Source organism: Danio aesculapii, chromosome 4, assembly GCF_903798145.1.
Source record: "Danio aesculapii chromosome 4, fDanAes4.1, whole genome shotgun sequence".
In the NCBI taxonomy this organism is placed as follows: domain Eukaryota; kingdom Metazoa; phylum Chordata; class Actinopteri; order Cypriniformes; family Danionidae; genus Danio; species Danio aesculapii.
The window spans coordinates 21,768,314-21,788,553 of NC_079438.1; the positions used below are offsets into that span (position 1 = coordinate 21,768,314).

Below are 20,240 nucleotides of genomic sequence, written 5' to 3' on the forward strand. Positions count from 1 at the left end.
TTTTCATGGCTCCACAACATACTCTTAGTGCTTGATTTAGGATTTTATCTAACTGTTTTAATGTTGTATTAGCCGTTGATCCATACACCCTACACCCATAGTCAATCACTGATCTTATTAACCCTGTATAAATTGTTTTTAATGCCATTCTACTAGCACCCCAGTCTACACCACATAGGCACCCCATCACATTTAACACTCTCTTACATTTGTCAATCATTTTCCTAATATGTGTGTTCCATGTGAGTCTCCTATCAAACCACAGTCCCAGATATTTAAACGATTCAACATTCTCCAACTCTTTATCCCCCAACCTCAAGTTTAATTCCCCTCTTGTTTTCATTTTGGTGAATAGCATTACTTTTGTTTTTCTTGAGATATTCGAAATCCCCACTTAACTGTCCAATCCTGCACTGTATTTAATATCTGTTGCGTTTTCTTCATTATAAATGTTGTTTCTCCCTCTTTTCCAAATCGCACCATCATCTGCAAATAATGCAACTCCTGTATTATTTTCTATCTCCTTAAAGATCCCATCAAACATTATAGAAAACAAAAAAGGGCTAATGATGCTTCCTTGTGGTCTACCATTTTCGACACTGTAACATCCACTAAATGTACCATTTATTTTTACTATTATAGATCTTTCTGAAAGGAATTCTTTAACCCATCTCAGTATTCGTCCCTTAATTCCTAACTGGTCAAGTTTGATTAACACTCCATCTATCCACAACATGTCATAAGCTTTCTCTATGTCTAAAAATACGGCTATAACTGATTCCCTGTTTACTTGTGCTTTTTTTATATCATCTTCTAACCTTATAATTGGATCCATTGTCCCTCTACCTTTCCTAAATCCACTTTGGTAGTTTCCTAATTTTCCTTTAGTTTCAACCCAGTAAACTAATCTGTCATTAATCATTTTTTCCATCGTTTTCCCCATATGCGATGTCAAGGCTATCGGTCTATAACTGGTTGGCTGTTTTGGATCTTTCCCAGGCTTTTTAATGGGAATGATTACTGCCTTCTTCCATTCCTTTGGAATAACCCCTACTTCCCATATTTTGTTATACAACCTTAACAGCACCTCCTTTCCTTTATCAGTTAGATTTTCTAACATAGTATAACTAATTTCATCTTTTCCTGGAGCCGTTTTTCCTAATTTCTTCAATGCCCTATTAAGCTCAGTCCCTGAGAAATTAATATTTAGTACCTGGTCCTCTTCATCTTTTCCTAAACCAAACTGATATCTTCTACAAGTTTCCTCCCTACCTCTTTTCTCCTCCTGGCTAAAATTGTCTGTGCTGTGTACTTTAACTAAGGTCCTTGCTATGACTTCTGCTTTCTCTTTATTATTAATAATAACCCTCTGCCCATCCAACAGCATTGGATATCCATATTCTTTTCCATTTCCTTTCATTTTTTTAATCATTCCCCATACTCTCTCTACTGGTGTTGTTCTGCCAATAGACTCACAAAATTGTCTCCAATATTCTTTCTTTGATTTTTTGACCGTTTTCCTTACTATTGCCTGTGTTTTTTTGTATTCAATAAGGTTTTGAAAGTTGTGTGTTCTTTTCATTTTTTTAAATGCTTTATTTCTCTCCTTTATAGCTTTCTTACACTCCTTTGTCCACCATGGAACAATTTTATTAATTATTTTAGGTTTAGATTTAGGTATTGCCATGTTTGCTGCTTCAATTATTCCTCCACTAACTCTTACACACATACTTTCAATATCTAAATTGTCCTCAATCTTTTGCAAACGATCTTCACTGAGTTCCCTAAATTTATCCCAGTCTGCTCTTTCTAAAATCCACTTCTCCTCTCTCACTTCAATTTCTTTTACACATTCTATTCCTATTTGAGTTTTGATTGGGTAATGATCACTCCCAACTGTACTACCTCTTAATACTTCCCATTCACATCTATCTGCAATATCTTTGGTAACTATTGTAATGTCTATTGCTGATTCTGTACCTCTTGCTATATCCAATCTAGTTCCTGTCCCGTCATTAATGCAAATTAGCTCTTCTTCTTCTATGAATTCTTCAATTACTCTCCCATTATTGTCATTTCTGTTTCCCCATAATGTACTGTGGGCATTAAAATCTCCACACCAGACTGTTTTTCCATTAATATCCTCCCATATCTCCTCCAACTGTTCCCTTTCTAACATTCTACATGGGTTATAAAAATTTATTATTTTTACCTTACCTTCATTTGACCATATCTCTACAATAATATATTCTAATTCATTCCCTCTCTTTACTTCTCTATATTGGATACCTTTTTGTATAAATGTAATAATTCCCCCACCTTTACCTATTTTCCTATCCATTCTTACTGCATTGTACCCTTTAATATTAAAGTCCAATCTTGATATTAACCATGACTCTTGCACACACACTATATCGGGTTTTTCATTTAAATTATCTATATATTTCTTAAATTCCTGACCATTAGAAATTAAACTCCTCGCATTCCACTGCAGTAAAATTATTACCATTATGCAGTTCCACCCCATGCTTGTGATTGTTGTTGCTGAACTTCTTCATTTAATGTGTTTCTCACTGTTTCCCAAGAGATTCCTTTAATGCCCAAGTATTTCTCCGCTGCCTTAACTATTATTTTAATCCTTTCCGTGCGGCTTGTTGTCTGTGCTGAACAGTTGATCACCTCTGCCATAAAAAGAACAAAGTCATTTTTATCCAAAATCATTGTTTCTTCCTTTATTTTATCACACTTTTTACAATTGATCATGTCTTTGCTTTCTTCTCTCATTGTTGGTATCTGTACTGTCTGTTCCCTTGTAGGCCTAACTTTCTTTGTTGCCTCTGCATAAGATATTCCTTGAGTGGCTTTTATTCTTTGTACCTCTTGCATTCTTTTATTTACCTCACACCCTCGGTATGCTGAACTATGTTCTCCACCACAGTTGCAACATTTAAGTTTGGCTTCCTTATCACATTGTCCATAGTCATGCTCTCCACTACATTTACTACATCTAATTTTTCCCTTACAGACCGCTGCAATGTGACCAAACCGTTGACATTTGTAGCATCTGACAGGTGGCGGTATGTACATTCTGACTTCATAACTCATGTATCCTATGAAGACTTTGTTAGGAAGTTTTGTTTCATCAAATGTTAGCATTATCGAAAGACTGTCAGTTATGGCTCCGTTCCATCTTGTTTTCAAGCGCTTAGCTTCTTTTACTTTAACATTCGTTATTCCTTCAATCACATTGTTTATTGACTCACTGATCGGTATGCCCGTGATTACACCTCTTATAAGTTTTCTGTCAAAGACCTCTGAACATTTCACTTTTTTACCATTTATTTTATTTACTTTAATTGCTTTCTTTTGTTGAACCTCATCTTTACATGAAACTAATAAGCTTCCATTGCTCAATTTTTTAGCAGATCTTACCTCCCCAATCTCTTTATACAGAGCTTTCGTCAGTTGTATAGGACTCCAGTCCTCAAATGTAGCCCCTTCCTGTATAAGTCTAACAAACACTTTATACTCTCTGTTTTTTCCCGCAACATTGGATCTCATCTCTTCGTCACTATCTGGTTTGTTTTTCTTTTTCCGCTTTTTACCTCTATAGTTTGTCCATGGTTCGCCACTCTCACTACCCTCCATTTCCTCTACTTCACTTCCTGATCCGTCATTTCCGTCTCCCCACTCCTGACCATTCTCAATCCAGTCGTTGCCAACCGCCTGTACTGCTCCTCCTCCACTTGATGCCGCCATCCTTCCACCTCACTTCCCCCTAGTCCATCGACCGACCACGCCGACTACAGATTCGTGCGCGACACGCCGCCTTATGACGTCACACGCAACGCCAAAATAAAAGTCCTTTTTGTTTAGCTTTTTTGCCACTGGCAGTTATGACTTATTGATACATTTCTCCCTCGTTTTCCACTTTACACAACAGATCTACTATCTCTCACACAGACACCGATATTCAGTATTTAAAGTTGATCAAAACCTTTAATCTAAACATTTTTAAGACAAATTTGAAACGTTTTTAGGGTCATTATCACTATAAAGTGCCTTTGAGACACCAAAATAAAGGTTTGAGATATTTTATTTAACCACATAGTTGTTATATTTATTAGACCTTAGGCTCCTGCACTTTTTACAAATAATCTGCAAGCAGAAAAACGGGAAACAACCCTCAAATTGTGTCAATCCTGTCATGAACAAATTCAAAGTAGTATAAGTATATTTTCATTTCAGTGTGATTATATCTATATTTTCAGAAAGCTCATGTGTCCCTTTACCAACCCAACTTCATGGAAAAAGTCTATTTATAATAATGAAATAATGGACAAAACATTTATTTATTTATTTTTTAAATATGCAATCAGTGCATACTTTTCTAAATAAAACCCAAGATCTAAAATATTTTGTCAAGATTTCAGACAATATTAACTGGCCCTTATTGGTTGATTAAGAAATCACACAAGATGTTTTGCTAAATAATTTGTTTATATTCATAAAATTTGAACATGACAGTGGAAAACAAGATGACAGGGTGGACATTAGCATGACAGGGTGGACAAAGGCTTTATTCAGTGAACTAAATATAGAAGAACATTTGAAAAACAACAGGTACAACAAGAAATATTAAAGGGTTCATATAAAAGGGTTATAAAGTGTTCAAGAATTCAAACTTCTGTTTTCACTAATACTGCAAACCACTGAGCCACCATGCCGCCTCTTCTGTTATCAGTTAGGTTTTATCAATATGCAAATTAATAGTAAAATAAACAATTATTGTCCTTCAAATTAAACTAAATTTGCTAATGAATGTAAATCTTTATATTGTACATTGTATTGGAGGAGTGAAGCAATTGTTGGAGACAACTCAAGTTAAACACCTTAATAATACTGTTTTTTTTTTTTTTTTTTTTCAGAAGAAGGTAAATAATTAGATTACAGATGTTCACATAAATGTACAAATACTTAGGGCTGTAGTTTTATTTCAAACAGTCAATGAGCTCCATTATATGCACGTTAACAGGATATTCTTTATATAGACTGAGACAGATATTGGCAAAAGGTTTGTATAGTCCACTCATATATTGCATCAACTAGTGTAGTATGTGTGTATAAGTGTTGTAACATAAAAAACATGAACTAATTAACAATAAAACAATAAATTAATAAATAAATAAAGTGTTAATAATAATGCAAATGTACACCCTGTCAATTTGTGACAGTGTGGACAATGACAAGGAGGACATTTTTGGCTAATTTATTCAACACAGGATGTATCTGAAGCTGATAAAGTGTTTCCCTGTTTAAGCTCTCTAAGATCTATACTTTAAATTAGATTTTTTTTTTATAGTAATTAATATTTTACCTATGAAAGGGTGGATGTGTTAAGCTTGACAACATTCAGTTTCAAACACAATATGAGGAAAAACTGGAAACATTAGTGTAGATATTTACTGTGTGTACAGCAGATCTTTAAACCTCCTCTGAAGAAAAGCAAACTGGCTATGGGGAGGCTAATAAGTACACCAGAATACATCTTAAAGGGGCATTTACCACATCATGACAGGGTGGACAGAAATTTCAAGGACACGTGCAAACTGATGAATGATATTATTTAAACAGAATAAAAGTTATTAAAATGACTTTTTTTAACCAAATACCTTGTTAAAGACAATAAGAATGTTTAAAAATCTTTTTTAATTTGATCTAATTTACCTACTTTTTAGACTCACTGAAGTTGTCTGAGCAGTGTGTGGGACATGGCAAAATCACATCTATTCAATGAAAGAATTTGGCAAAAATTGACAAAAACATATTTCAATACACTTATAATTTTACCTGCATGTGTGTAATGGTTTAACCAATTATATTAAAACATCAGAGTTTCATTATTGTGCATTATGTTCATATAGGACTGATTCAATCTTGTGGGACATCAAAGGCATTTTATAGTGATAATGACACAGTTAGTGAAACTAAAACATGTAGTAGTAATGGGTACTTTTTACTTAAAGGACACCTATTTTTACCCCTTTTTCAAGATTTAAGAAAACTCTTTGTGTCTCCAGAATGTGTCTGTACACATGTTTCAGCTCAAAATACCCATCAGATTATTTATTATACATTTTAGAATGTTGGGATTTTCTGCTTTAAACAGTCTTAGTGGATTAAAAAAGTTTTTCAAAATTGTCTTGAAATGTTTAGAGTAAATGTTTTGATCAACTCCAAATACTGGATATATGTGTTTTTGTGTGTGTGAGAAAGTGGAAAAACGATAGAGAAATGTATCAATAAGTCATGACTGCAACAGTAAGTAATAAAAAGCTAAACAAAAAGACTTTTATTTTGGCGTGGCGTGTGACGTCATAAGGTTGCGCCACTACTGCGCTGTGAATCAACAGGGGAAAGGTTTGTTTTAAAACTTTTACACAGATATTAACCGATTGATTAAAGTTTCAGGTTTTCATCCGATGCTAAATTATGTAGCAGCTGTTGACAATATTATTTTAATCCTTTATACAACGTAGTACTATTTTACTCAGAGTAATGAGGGCTATTGTTTGAACAACAGAAATGTGTGTAATAAGTGTTTTAATAAAGTTTTAATTGATTAAATAGCATAATGTCAGTCCGTTCTAAGTATACATCACTAAGAATAGTAACGTTACTAGTTTTAATCAGCTCATTTGTGGCTATTGTTTCTTGCTCGGACTTACCTGATTTCTTTTTGTTCAATTCTCTCATATAAGAAACTGTTGAAGCAAGTGTTGAAGAGAAGTTATTTTGTTTCTGTTCATTGTTTTATTCATTTTAAACAGGATAAAGTGTCCAAACGCAGAGAAAAACTCCTGCTGAAGGGACTGATCTCCACACTGTTATAAAGATGGTGTTTATTAAAGAGGAGAGTGAAGATGTGAAGATCGAAGAAACATTCAGAGTCAAACAGGAAGATCTGCAGGAACAAACAGGTTAGTTTTCATTCTCAAAGACCAACTCAGTCATTTGATCCTCATTCAGATATATGTTAATAATAAGAATACTGAATTAAATTCATCTTGCAGCCCTGAGTGTGCTGCCTAGTTCTCCTAAACACACATAAGCACTCATTGAAAGACAGGAATGAGTTTCTTTCATTACTTGTTCTCGTGTCTTTTGTCATTCTTTTATGTATTATTAGTCTCCCATTTCCCATCTCCTTCTTAAGGTTATTGCTTTCTTGTTCTCCTACTGTTTGTAAAGCGTCCTTGAGCACTGGCACTATATAAAATAAATAAAAACAATAAATTAAAAAAGTTGAACTGAGCTGATGATATTTGACCTACAGTATTCTCATAGAAGATATCTGCTATTACAGTGAAAGTGTCGGCTTAGTACTTTCCATTTGCATATGACACATTGATCACAATTCCCCTTTTTTCATCAATTTCTTTATGGGTCTAAACTTGTTTCTAGTAGTTGTTACTAGTTCTCACAGATAGTATCTGAGTTAGAATTACATCATTATAATAACTAATTACCAGGGATATTGTGTTTAAACAGGGTTTTCCGTGAGTCAAAAAATGTCGTAAAATTTTAGGCCTTAAAAAGTCTTAAATTTACTGAAATATTGTGTTGTAGGTCTTAAATCTTATTTTAAACAAGTCTTCATTTTCCTTTGTTCATGTTTTGCTTCCCAATCTGACCAAAACCCATACAATCACCAACAATCCATCTTAATAAAACTTTTAACTTTTTATTCAAAAAGGTCATTTTAACTCTGTTTATCATAATGGTTTAATTATTTTCCTTACAATAACATTTGTTTAAAAGTGCTCCATGTATTTACTGCTAAGGACATCGACCTGGACAGATTGTTGTGCATAGATTTAGTTTATTATAGTTTTTAAAACTTTTTAAAATTTGTTAATTTGTTTTTTTATTTTAAAGAAAGTTTATTTTGGAAAAAAAAGTGTGTGAATACAAGTAGAGCTGTCTTGTTTTTACACTTCTTTTGCTAAGAAATATCTAAAATATTTTAATATATTATTATTCATTTATTATTGTATTATTAAATGTATTAAATAATCATTTTTTTGATAGGACAAATAAAAATCTTTTTTCATCTGGGCCATTTGAAAAATTCCTTAGTCTAAAATTTCATTCCTAATGGTCTTAAAAATGTTTTAAAAAGTCTTAAATTTAACTTGGTGAAACCTGCAGAAATCCTGGTTTAAAGTATGTCAAAAAGCGTGGATGTCCCCAATATTAAAAATGCTGAATGAAATGGACACTAAAGTAATTAATTATTATAAAACATTGTACAGTATTCTAAACTATATGATGTTGTTGTGGGACGATGTGAGACAAAACAAACAAGTTATAGTGGACTACAACTGGCCAACAAACTAGTCTAAAAATGACTTTTGCTGCTTAAGAAATGGATTACAGCATGCTGATGATATGCAAACATTTGAGTGTAAAGTTAGTCAGTATTGACCGTATTCTTCACGTACCAGCAGGCGGCGCCATTGGAATTTTTTTGCTTGAGACTTTTTTAAAGGATGAATTTTTAGATCCTAAAAACAGTGTTATGCTGCTTAGGCATGGGACGATAACAGTTTACAAGGTATACCGCGGTTTGAAAAAAAGTCGAGGTTTTAAAACCACCAATATTTTCTGCTGTACCGTCCCTACGGTATATGTACGTTTTTTGTTTTTTTTTTACATTTTGTTTTAAGTTTTTCAGGACAGCAGTATCTCCAGCAGAAATGATATCCAAAGATGCTGTTTTAAATTGTAAAGAAATCTGTGTTTTTGAAACTAATGAAGACAGCAGAAGTCAATGATTCATTTGAGCTAATTAGCCTGACATGTTTACTACTCCAAAATATTGTAAAAGTTTCTCAAAAGAAAATATATTGTGTTCGAAGGGAAAAAGTGTTTGTTTTACCCAGACATTTAAAAAAATATATTTTAGAACAGTAATCACAGTACTGTGAAACCGTAATATTTTTATTCAAGGTTATCACACCATCAGAATCTTATACTGGCCCATGCCTAATGCTGCTTGATGTTGCAAAGTCATATCTGCAGGTCTTATTCTCTAAACTCTGAGTTTCTGTCAGTCTCCAGATTTTTTTTAAAGATGAAGCAATATTTCTCACTTAGCCTTGCGTTTCCAGCCACCTATTTTTATATGTATTTTGGATAGGCTAAGAGCATTAAATATCAGTTGATGGAAACGTCATGATGCACAAAACTTTTGAAATATAGGTATAAAAAACATGCTCATAACTGAGTAGGATACATTTTTTATTTGATAAGAAAAGATAAACTTGCATAAACTACGCAAGCACTTTTACTGAACAAATTCCAGTATGTGCATTTAAAAAGGGGTCCCACTTGATATTAAGTGCCTCTTATACCTGTGAACTTACATGGTAACTAAATGTAACTAGTATGTAACTACAGTGAATATACACAATGGTACATAGTATTTACTTGTGTAATACTGGTGTAACTACACACATGTAACAACACACTGAATAGTATGTGAAAGTTCAAATGTGTAACAGGACATTGCAGAAGAGCGATGTACATTGCAACAGGACATTGTTAATTGAATTTGTGTTATTTCTCAGCACTACTGGTATTTGGACATTGCGTTTTGCTGGTAGAGAACGCAAACTGCTGGCCACAAGTAATCCACCAGGCAAAGATGATGATACTGATGGTTCAATTGTTACACAAGTCTCTGAGAGTGGCCCTATAATTTTGAAACATCCATTAAAAACTACAGTGCTTCTGGCTGCTATAACTTCAGGCATGTCTCCTTTTATTTAGGATTAAAGACAGAAACATGTCTCCTTTTATTTTGGCCCAAGACAGAAACTCTTTGAAATTGGTAACACAATCTTTGGTAAACTACCCCTTTAATGTGAATTACTGATGTGATTCTTCAATTTACCTTAAAACAACATATAAACATGAGGCATTTGTATATTTCTATATAAACAATAAATATATTCTTTTTTGGCAGAAGTTTGCTGTTGTTAAACAGTTGCACAATGGCTTAGGTTTTATATATTACATATACTTTTACATATTACATATATTTTATATTAATTTGTAATATTTTATATTTTATATTATTAAAATATTTTGTAATATTTTATATTACCATTTTACACTTTATATTGCGTGGACAGTTCCTCAGAATTTACCCTGTAATTACACTTGTATCACAAGGTGAAACCTTCTAATGCAGTGTTAATTCTGCTATTCTCATTCTAATACAGTGTTCAGAAGTACATGGTATGCAAACAGGTGTGGAAGTGGGAAAATACCTGCAAATACACATTGTTTGTTAAACAATGCACATATGTGTACAATTTCATTGTTGTTACCAATGTCCTGTTATACATTTGAACTTAAACATATTATTGTGTGTAGTTACACCAGTATTACACAAGTAAATACTATGTACCAGTATGTACATACACTGTAGTTACATACTACTTACACATCTAGTTACCATGTAAGTCACAGGTATAAGCGACACTTAATATAAAGTGGGACCCACTGTAAAACATCTGTTGTTTTGGTTATTCTAAAACACCTTTACTAATTCAGTATTAATGATATTATATTATTAAGGACCTCCAGAGCGTTTGGAGCATGTCAAGAGCATCTGTTCTCTGCTTCTCATGGCTTCAAACTCATTATTAAATAAAGAAAAGATTCATGTAGCTTCTTCAACCACAGTAAATTCTGTTTTTTACTGTTGATATTTGGTACCAGTTAATCAGAAAGTGACGATTTTGTTCTCTTTGATTCATTGAATGGAAACGCTGATTTATTTGCAAATTTTTTTCATGCGATATTCCAGTTTTGCAAATAAATTTAATTTACATTTTTGGATGGAAACAGCTATTGCCTACATTTCAGTCACACAAAGAACAAAGTACGAGAATGGCCTGTCCTTTTTTAATAAATAGTTAGCTTAAATTCACAGACCTTCGACATGTACTGTAACTAGATTAATGGGATTATTACTCGTTCTAAAAACATTTTTTTTTTTAGTTCTGCTTACATTCTTATTATTCAAATATTTTTATTGATTTTTCTAAAGTCTTCAATTTTTCCACAACACACAAATTGAACAACAAATTAACATGGTACATAGCTATAGACATACTCACACCCTATAAAGAAAAAGGGAGAAAGAGAAAAATAAATAAATAAATAAAAAAAGATAAAATAAGAAAAATAGAAATTAGGGATAAACTCTTACTTAGGATATAATAACCCCTGAGCGTTCAGTGTAGGATAGGAAAGGCTGCCAAACCTCATAAAACGTTTTTTTGTAAAGCCTCGGATGGTGTACTTAAGGTGCTCGAGTTTAAGATGTGATAACACTTCTAATATGCAATGTTTGTGGGATGGCGGGTTTGTTTTTTTCCACCTGAGTAGAATCAGGCGTCTGGCCAATAAAGAAGAAAAGGCAATGGTTTCTACGTGATTAGCTGACAGGTACATCTCTTCTGCCACTGTACCAAAAATTGAGGCCAAAGGATTAGGATCCATATTTTTATTACATATAGATGAAAATGATCTAAATATATTGGTCCAAAATTTACATAATCTAGGGCATCTCCAGAACATATGACTCAGATCTGCTGGCTCCAAACCACAGCTAGGGTAAGATGAATCTGACCCTGGATACATTTTTGCCAGCTTGCTCCTAGATAGGTGAAGCCTATGAAGCACCTTAAACTGAAGAAGACCATGTCTAATACATACAGAAGATGAGTGTATCAGTTCTATGGCATATTGCCAGGCTGTATCTGATATTTCTAGTCCCAGTTCGTCTTCCCATTTTTGCTTTATACGATTTAGGGAAGGGGAGGCAGCTCTTTGGATCACTTCACATGGACATCAAACCTTTTTGATATGGGTCCATATTTACAATTCATCTATCCAGCATGCTTCTGGTTGGTTCAGTGAAGGAGAGAAGTGTTTTTTAACGAAACTACAGACCTGAAGGTACTTAAAAACATTAGACTGGGGAATTTCAATGTCTGTTCTTAACTGCTGAAATGAGATAAACGTGCCGTCTTTAAACAAGTCTTTAACACAGTTAACTCCCTTCCTAGACCATCATTGGAATGCTGAATCTATAAGAGATGAAGGGAATAACAGATTTAACTAAATGAGAGCAGAACGCAATACTTGTTTATTATTAAAGTGAAGTCTGAATTGTGACCATATTCTGAGTGATCCATTAATAACTGGGTTATTCGTAGAATATTGTTTACTCACTGCAATCGAAGCACAAAATAGTGAGCGTAAAGACACTGGATAATACGTGTGCTGTTCCATCAGTAACCAAAGTTACAGATGTTGGAAAACCAGAATATCAGTTTGTGTAAATTGGCCGCCCAATAATAGTATAGGAAATTTGGCATTGCCAATCCACACTCTTCCTTCTTTCTTTCCAAGTATTCCTTTCGAATTCGATGAATTTTGTTTTCCCAGAGAAATGTACAAATACAATTAATCAACTCCTTGAAAAATGACTTGGCAATAAAAACAGGCACGGTTAGAAATAATAACAGAAATCTTTGTAGTATTTTCATTTTGATGGAATTGATCTTTCCAGCCAAATATAAAGGAAGGGTTGACCACCACGTCATGTCTCGTTGGGCTTTGTCTAATGTCGTTTTAAAATTATTATTGAACAAATCTATATATTTGCGTGTCACATTTATCAGGACTTACTGAAAATGGAAAGGATTGGAAGGACATTTGCTGTGCTCTATCATTGATAGGGAAAAGGAGACTCTTTGCTAGATTGACTTTGTTTCCAGAAACATTTACAAATTCTGAAATTATTGTAAGAGCTTTTGGAATACATGTATCTGGATTTGACAGAAAAAGAAGATGATCCGCATATAGCAGGAGCTTATGTTCTTGTCCCTCTCTGAAAGTTCCTTGCAAGCCATCTAAGTTCCTTAATACGGTAGCAAGAGGTTCGATGGCAATGTGAAAGAGCAGAGAGGACAGAGGGCAGCCCTGTCTCGTTCCCCTAGAGAGTGGAAAGCATTTAGAAATTATGTTATTTGTTCGAATGGATGCTTGGGGCCTGGAATCTAACATTTTAACCCAGGAACAGAATCCAGGGCCAAAAGCAAAATTTTTAAGCACTTTAAATGAATAGATATACTTTATTCTATCAAATGCCTTATGGGCATCTAAAGAAATTAAGACCTCTGGATTGGTATTATTTTTAGGTGAATAAATATTATTAAATAAGTGACGAAGGTTGTAAGATAACTGTCTCCAACAATAAAACCAGTTTGATCTGGGTGAATCTTTCTCATGACTGACTCCACTCTGATTGCCAGCACTTTAGCCAGGATCTTATAATCACAGCAGAGTAAGCTGATCGGACGATAACATTCACATTTAAGTAGATCCTTATCCTTTTTAAGAAGTACTGTTATAACAGCCGATGCCATGGAAGGGGGGAGTGATTCTGAGACAAGAGCTTCAGCAAATACCTTGCACAACAGGGGTGTTAGCTTGAGAGCTTACTTCAGAGCTATAAAGAATTTTACACAAGTTTTTAAATTGATCATTAATTCCCTGTTGATCAGTAATAATACTGCCATCATCCTTACTAACTGCTGCTGTAAAACCAGCTGCTGAGGATTGTTTCAGTTGGTAACTCAATATCCTGCCAGCTCGATCACCAAGATCATATTGAATCTGGCGTGATCTTATGTGGAGATCCTCTGCATTTTCACTAGTCAAGGAGTCATATTCCTCTTGCAGAAGAAGTCTTTTCTTGTGGAGCTCTTCGAAAGGTGATATTGAGTGTAGCTGATCAATTGTATCAATTTTATTCATAATCTCTGTAAGCTGTTTTGACATTCTTTTGTTTGCACTAGCTTGAAATAATCTGTCCTCTTATATATGCTTACAGAGTCTCATAGGATGCTATAACTTATCTCTGGGGATTCCTTTGTTGCAAGGAAAAAAATCTATTTGAGCATCAATAAATTTCACAAAATGGTCGTCTGTCAAGACTCTTGAGTTAAACTGCCATGTACGTTGAGGGATTACATAGCCTGAAAAACAAAGCTTTAGTGAGACTAGACAATGGTCCAAAATAACAATACTACTTCTCTACTTCTGACATTATTTGAAGTAACTGCTTGTCCAGGAGATAATGGTCAATCCTGGAATGTTTGATGCACAGGTGAATAGAAGCAAAATTGCTTGGAAGATGGATATTTAAATCTCCAGGGGTCACTTACACCATATGTCTGAAGGAAGGAGTTGATACATTGTGCTGGCTGACTTAATGTATTACTCGAAGTGCTAGAACGGTCCAAAATTGGGTGCAAAACACAATTTAAATCGCCTCCTAAAATTAAATTGTGTATGTCGAGACTAGGCAAAATTTTAAAAAAAATCATTGACATCACTTGTACATTGTCCTAATTAGGAGCATATACATTGGCCAGGACCACAGACATGTTAAAAGTTTACCTTGGATTATTATATATCTGCCATGTTTATCCAACACATTTGACTCCATAACAAACTGTACATTCTTATGTATGAGTACAGCAACGCCCCTACTTTTGCTATTGAAGTTAAAATTATATATTTGTGTATAGCCTCCTCTATTAAGTTTAGAATAGTCTTTTTTCAACAGATGTGTCTCCTCTAAATATACAATATCAGATTTTAACTTACTTACTGCACACACTTCCAGCTACTCCCACTCTTTACTAGCTGACTATGTGGGACCTCACATATAAAACAAACCAGTTTAAACAGCTCTTGTTTTACTACAAAGCTACCCCATTATTGACAAAATATACTTGAGAACCAGAAATAACAACAACAAACATGTGCGATAGTGATAATTTAAAAGTCAAACGGAGAGTGACATTAACATTTGTATTGTCTTTGACAGCCCAGTGTACTGTTTTGATTGCCTTCATTTCAATGGCTTTCTTCAAAATATCATCTTTTTTGGGAAAAGTAGTGGCATTTAATCACGAAGGTGCGTGGCAGTTCCTTGTCATCCACTGGTTTGCTGCGTAGAGTGCGGTGTGCCCAGTCCAGAAGTGGAGTCTTCTCGAGGTTCAGGGTATCTTTCAGGATGCCGGCTACAAAGTCCTTCATGCATCTGCTGTGCTCCCATACGTCCTTAACTCCCGTAATGCGGAGATTTGAGCGGCGAGACCTCTCCTTAAGATCCTCGCTTCGGTCTCTCAGCAGAGCCAGCTCCTTTTTCACTACACTAAACCCTTTTTCCAGGGTGAGTCGGATGATCCACCCAACACAGACTCCAGACCAGTAACTCTGTCTGAAGCTGGTCAATTCGATTGCAAAGTTCATTTGACTGTGTAATGGCCTTTTTTTCAATTTTAGCAATCAAATCGCCTTTTAGTGCATCAGTAGCTTGAAGGACCGCACTGTTATCACTCACTGGAGCCGTCTGTTTCTTAGATGCAGGTTGCATTAGCATGGAGGCTAGTAGCGGATTCCGCCTCCCTACGGTTGCTTCGGCCTATATTCATCCTTATTCAAGTTGAATTATGCTCAGAACAGCTAGGCTCTGACACTTATAAATGCTTATTTTCCAGTATAGGTAGGTTTAAGGTAGCAATATTTAGGATAAGAGCAATATTAAACTAAATTTTAAGTTTCATGTGAGGACCTCAACAGTTTGCGTCTTTGACACTGTTGACTGCGGGATGGAGGCTTTCGGCAGCTGACTCCATGCCAGAGAGATAAATCTGTAAGTTGACCGAAAGTACACTGCACTGAAGTCTTTGGTGACGCACTCATTCACAGACGTCACGAGCACTTCAGTATCAAGACAGCGGTCTTTGCTCCATTGCTTCGATACGTACTTTCGCTTTTTGTTTCTCACAGCCAGTCGTTAAGTTTACACTGCTCGTCTCGACCCGGTTTCTCTACTCATTTCCCCGCACTGCAACAGTTCAGTCAACTACTCTTTCTTCCACACACCACATAATGCTCCCCTCTTCAACTCTCCTCTTCTTTTATACTCTCACCCATTTTCTTTTTGCCGTCCCATGGGTGGAGACCAATCTGACCAGTCAATGTTGACTGTCATCACAGAAAACACCAACTATCATAAATGCATGATTATATGCTATCATGGATTTGCAATCAAATTTTTTTTGTTATAATAGAGGTCAATGGAGAAAAAAACAGTGTATTGAGTTTTTATTTTATTTTTTTATTTAAAAACATTTTCCCCGAATATGTCAAAATAAGATGTCCCCAAATATCAGTCCGTTTGCAGAAACACAGAGAAAGTTGTGGCCAAATTAAGCCTCAAAATCGCCCCTGAATGGATGAAAATGATCCAACAGCACACAATGGGAAAGGTGCACTTTCAACCTTTATGCAGATGCAGTCCAGGTATGTCTCATGTCTGCGAGGCAAATATTCAGCTGTTTGTTCAGCTAGTACCCCAGAACTTTTTTTTCTGATGCGTTTACCAGTCAGGCACAGAATGAACAAGTATTCCCTGTCTGCTTTACAAATTTTAGAAAAAACATGTAATTATAAAAATATATGAATGAAAGTAGGCCATTTACAGCTTTCAAATCTGTGTCTTATCAATATGACCAAAATGACTTTTATGATCAATTATGTAAGAAACTCTGAAAACTGGACTGACACAGTTTCAATTTACTGTAACTTCTATGTTAAGCGGCTTTGACACTATTTACATTAGAAAACCACTAGATAAATAAAGATGAATTAAATTGAATCTGCTTAAATGTGTACACGTTAATGGACCGAACAAAATATGATCTGATTTATTTTACATTTAATGTGCAAAATTCAAAATTACAGTGTGTGTAGCCAATGTTTCCAGTGTCTTTTCACTTTTCAGCTTTTGACGAGAGTTTTTAAGACTTAATGAAAACTAATGTTTTTTTTATGTTTCAGACCTAATTGAAGAGAATGAGGGGAGTGAAGAGGAGGAACATCATGTCAAAATTGAGGAAAAAACTCATTTACAGACTGATGGTATTTTGAAAAGGAGAGACAAGAATTGTTTCACCTGCACTCAGTGTGGGAAGAGTTTTGAAAGAAAAGGCGATCTTAAGATTCACATGATGATCCACACTGGAGAGAAACCATTTACTTGCACTCAGTGTGGGAAGAGTTTCAGCCAGTCATCATCCCTTAATAAACACATGACGGTCCACACTGGAGACAAACCATTTACTTGTACTCAGTGTGGGAAGAGTTTCAGCCAGTCATCATCCCTTAATCAACACATAAGGATCCACACTGGAGAGAAACCCTTTACTTGCACTCAGTGTGGGAAGAGTTTCAGTCAATCATCATCCCTTAATAAACACATCACAGTCCACACTGGAGAGAAACCATTTACTTGCACTCAGTGTGGGAAGAGTTTCAGCCAGTCATCATCCCTTAAACTACACATGAGGAACCACACTGGAGAGAAACCTTTCACATGCACTCAGTGTGGGAAGAATTTTAAATGCTCATCACACCTTAATGAACACATGATGACCCACACTGGAGAGAAACCATTCCCATGCACTCAGTGTTGGAAGAGTTTTAACTACTTATCACACCTTAATCAACACATGAGGGTCCACACTGGAGAGAAACCTTTTACATGCACTCAGTGTGGGAAGAGTTTCAGCATATCATCATCCCTTAATCTACACATGAGGATCCACACTGGAGAGAAACCATTCACATGCACTCAGTGTGGGAAGAGTTTTAACTACTCATCACACCTTAATCAACACATGAGGATCCACACTGGAGAGAAACCATTCACATGCACCCAGTGTGGGAAGAGTTTCAGCATATCATCATCCCTTAATCTACACATGAGGATCCACACTGGAGAGAAACTATTCACATGCACTCAGTGTGGGAAGAGTTTTAACCGCTCGTCAAACCTTTATCAACATAGTAGGATCCACACTGGAGAGAAACCATTTGTTTCCACTCAGTGTGGGAAGAGTTTCAGCCAATCATCGTCCCTTAATAAACACATGACGGTCCACACTGGGGAGAAACCATTCACATGCCCTTAAGCCGCTGTCACACTGGACTTTTTTCCCTATAGACTTCCATTCATACGCATGCAAATGCATCAGACCAGAAATGCAAGTTTGCGCATCAAGTTTCGCAATTCACTGCCTTGCAAAGTTCAAGCTTTGTGAACTCTGACCTGCGAAATCGCATTACTTGACTATGAGACCAATCGAACATCAAAACATGACCTCTCTGGACAGAAATGTAAAATATGGACCAATCGCTTACTTTTTTTAATGTCTAATCATCTTGTTTAATCCTGTCCCTTTTTGCGGTGCCGTACAACAGAATTTTAGAACTGGGTATATAAAAGTTGTTGTGCTAGCTACCCCAGGACGCCGTGGCTACTCAGGAGTCCTCATGCCACCTGCCATCTCATTGACTCTTTAACCTTATGGTTTTGTTTTGCATTACTTGTCATGTAGTTAAAGTGTTGTTGTGATTATATCCTAAGTTCTTTATCTTCATTATTATCCCTAGACATTTGTTGGTTGCTTTGATTGTTCTATGAGTTACATTTTATAAAAAATAATTTGCATTCAGGCTTTTTTATTGGCTCATCTCTCTTTCATGTTGTGACTCAAACAAGGGGGTCATGTCTCCGGTTGTATCCGAGATCTTGTCCTTTCAGTCATGACCATAGGTGAGAGTAGGAACCTTGATTGAGAACATTACCTTTTGTCTAACATTGTCTTTTGCTCCTTCACCACAACAAACAATCACATCAGCTGCATTACTGCTGCCGCTGCACTGATCTATCTTTTAATCTCACATTCCATTCCTCATGAAAAAAAAATGCAGGTACTTGAACTCCATTTGGGGTAAGAACTCTACTCCAAATTGGAGATGGCCACCTTTTTCCAGTCAAGCACGATGGTTTCTGAATTACAGGTGCTGTTTCTTTCTCTGCCATCACAATCAGCAGCAAACCGTCCCAATTCATGATGAAGGTCCATGTCCTATGAAGCCAAAAGGACAACATTATTTGCAAATGGCAGAGACAGTCCTAGCCTGCACCTTCAATTTTGTCAGTAAAAATTATATTTTTGAGATCAGCCTCAAAAATAACACATTTAAAAATTTAAATGAATAAATAGATCAGGCATGTCCAAGTTCGGTCCTGGAGGGCTGGTGTCCTGCAAAGTTTAGTTCCAACCCCAATTAGACACACCTGGGCTAGCTAATCAAGCTCTAAAGGTGCGGTCACACTTGACTTTTCCTCCCATAGACTTCCATTCATGTGCACACGAATACGTCAGACCGGAAACGCGGAGTCATGCGTTAAGTTTCGCAGGTTGCTGTGGTGCAAAGTTCAAGCTTGGTGAACTCTGACCTGCGAAATCGCATCACTTGGCTGCATGAGACCAATCGAGGATCAAAACAAGACCTCTCTGAGCAGAAATTTAAAGCATGGAGCAATCGCTGGCTTTTTTTAATATCTAATTGGCTTGTTTAATCCCGCCCCTTTTCGCAGCGCCGCACGACAGAATTTCGCACTCACAAAGCCCAGTGTGACCGTAGCTTAAAGCTGCGGTCACATTGGGCTTTGTGTGTGCGAAATTCTGTCGTACGGCGCTGCGAAAAGGGGCGGGATTAAACAAGATGATTAGACATTTAAAAAAGCCAGCGATTGCTCCATGTTTTAAATTTCTGTCCAGAGAGGTCGTGTTTTGATCCTCGATTGATCTCACGCAGTCAAGTGATGCGATTTCGCAGGTCAGAGTTCACCAAGCTTGAACTTTGCACCGCAGCAACTTGCGAAACTTAACGCATGACCCCGCGTTTCCGGTCTGACGCATTCGCGTGCGAATGAATGGAAGTCTATGGGAGGAAAAGTCAAGTGTGACCGCAGCTTTACTAGTCTTTCCAGAAACATCTGTGCAGGTGTGTTGAGGCAAGTTGGAGCTAAAATCTGCAGGACACCGGCACTCCAGGACCGAGTTTGGACACCCCTGAAATAGATGGATGGATAGACATTGTATTGGTGGAAGGGGAAGTAGGAAGGCTTGTTCAACCATAAACCAAGATGGAGCTCTCTCAGGAGGGATGGACCAGTGCGCGAGATGTCTCAGACTGAAGGCATAATAATGAAATAAATGCTCAGG

General features: G+C 36.0%; 1 protein-coding gene across 1 annotated transcript; it reads left to right on the forward strand.

The window, feature by feature from the left end:
• Nucleotides 1–6,834: 6,834 nt before the first annotated feature.
• LOC130222338 (gastrula zinc finger protein XlCGF57.1-like) lies at nucleotides 6,835–18,910 on the forward strand. The gene is made up of 2 exons (XM_056454926.1): nucleotides 6,835–6,980; nucleotides 17,002–18,910. Exons 1-2 carry the CDS (start codon nucleotides 6,896–6,898, stop codon nucleotides 18,132–18,134), a joined length of 1,218 nt encoding a protein of 405 aa, XP_056310901.1. The 5' UTR covers nucleotides 6,835–6,895; the 3' UTR covers nucleotides 18,135–18,910.
• The last annotated feature ends 1,330 nt before the right edge of the window (nucleotides 18,911–20,240 follow it).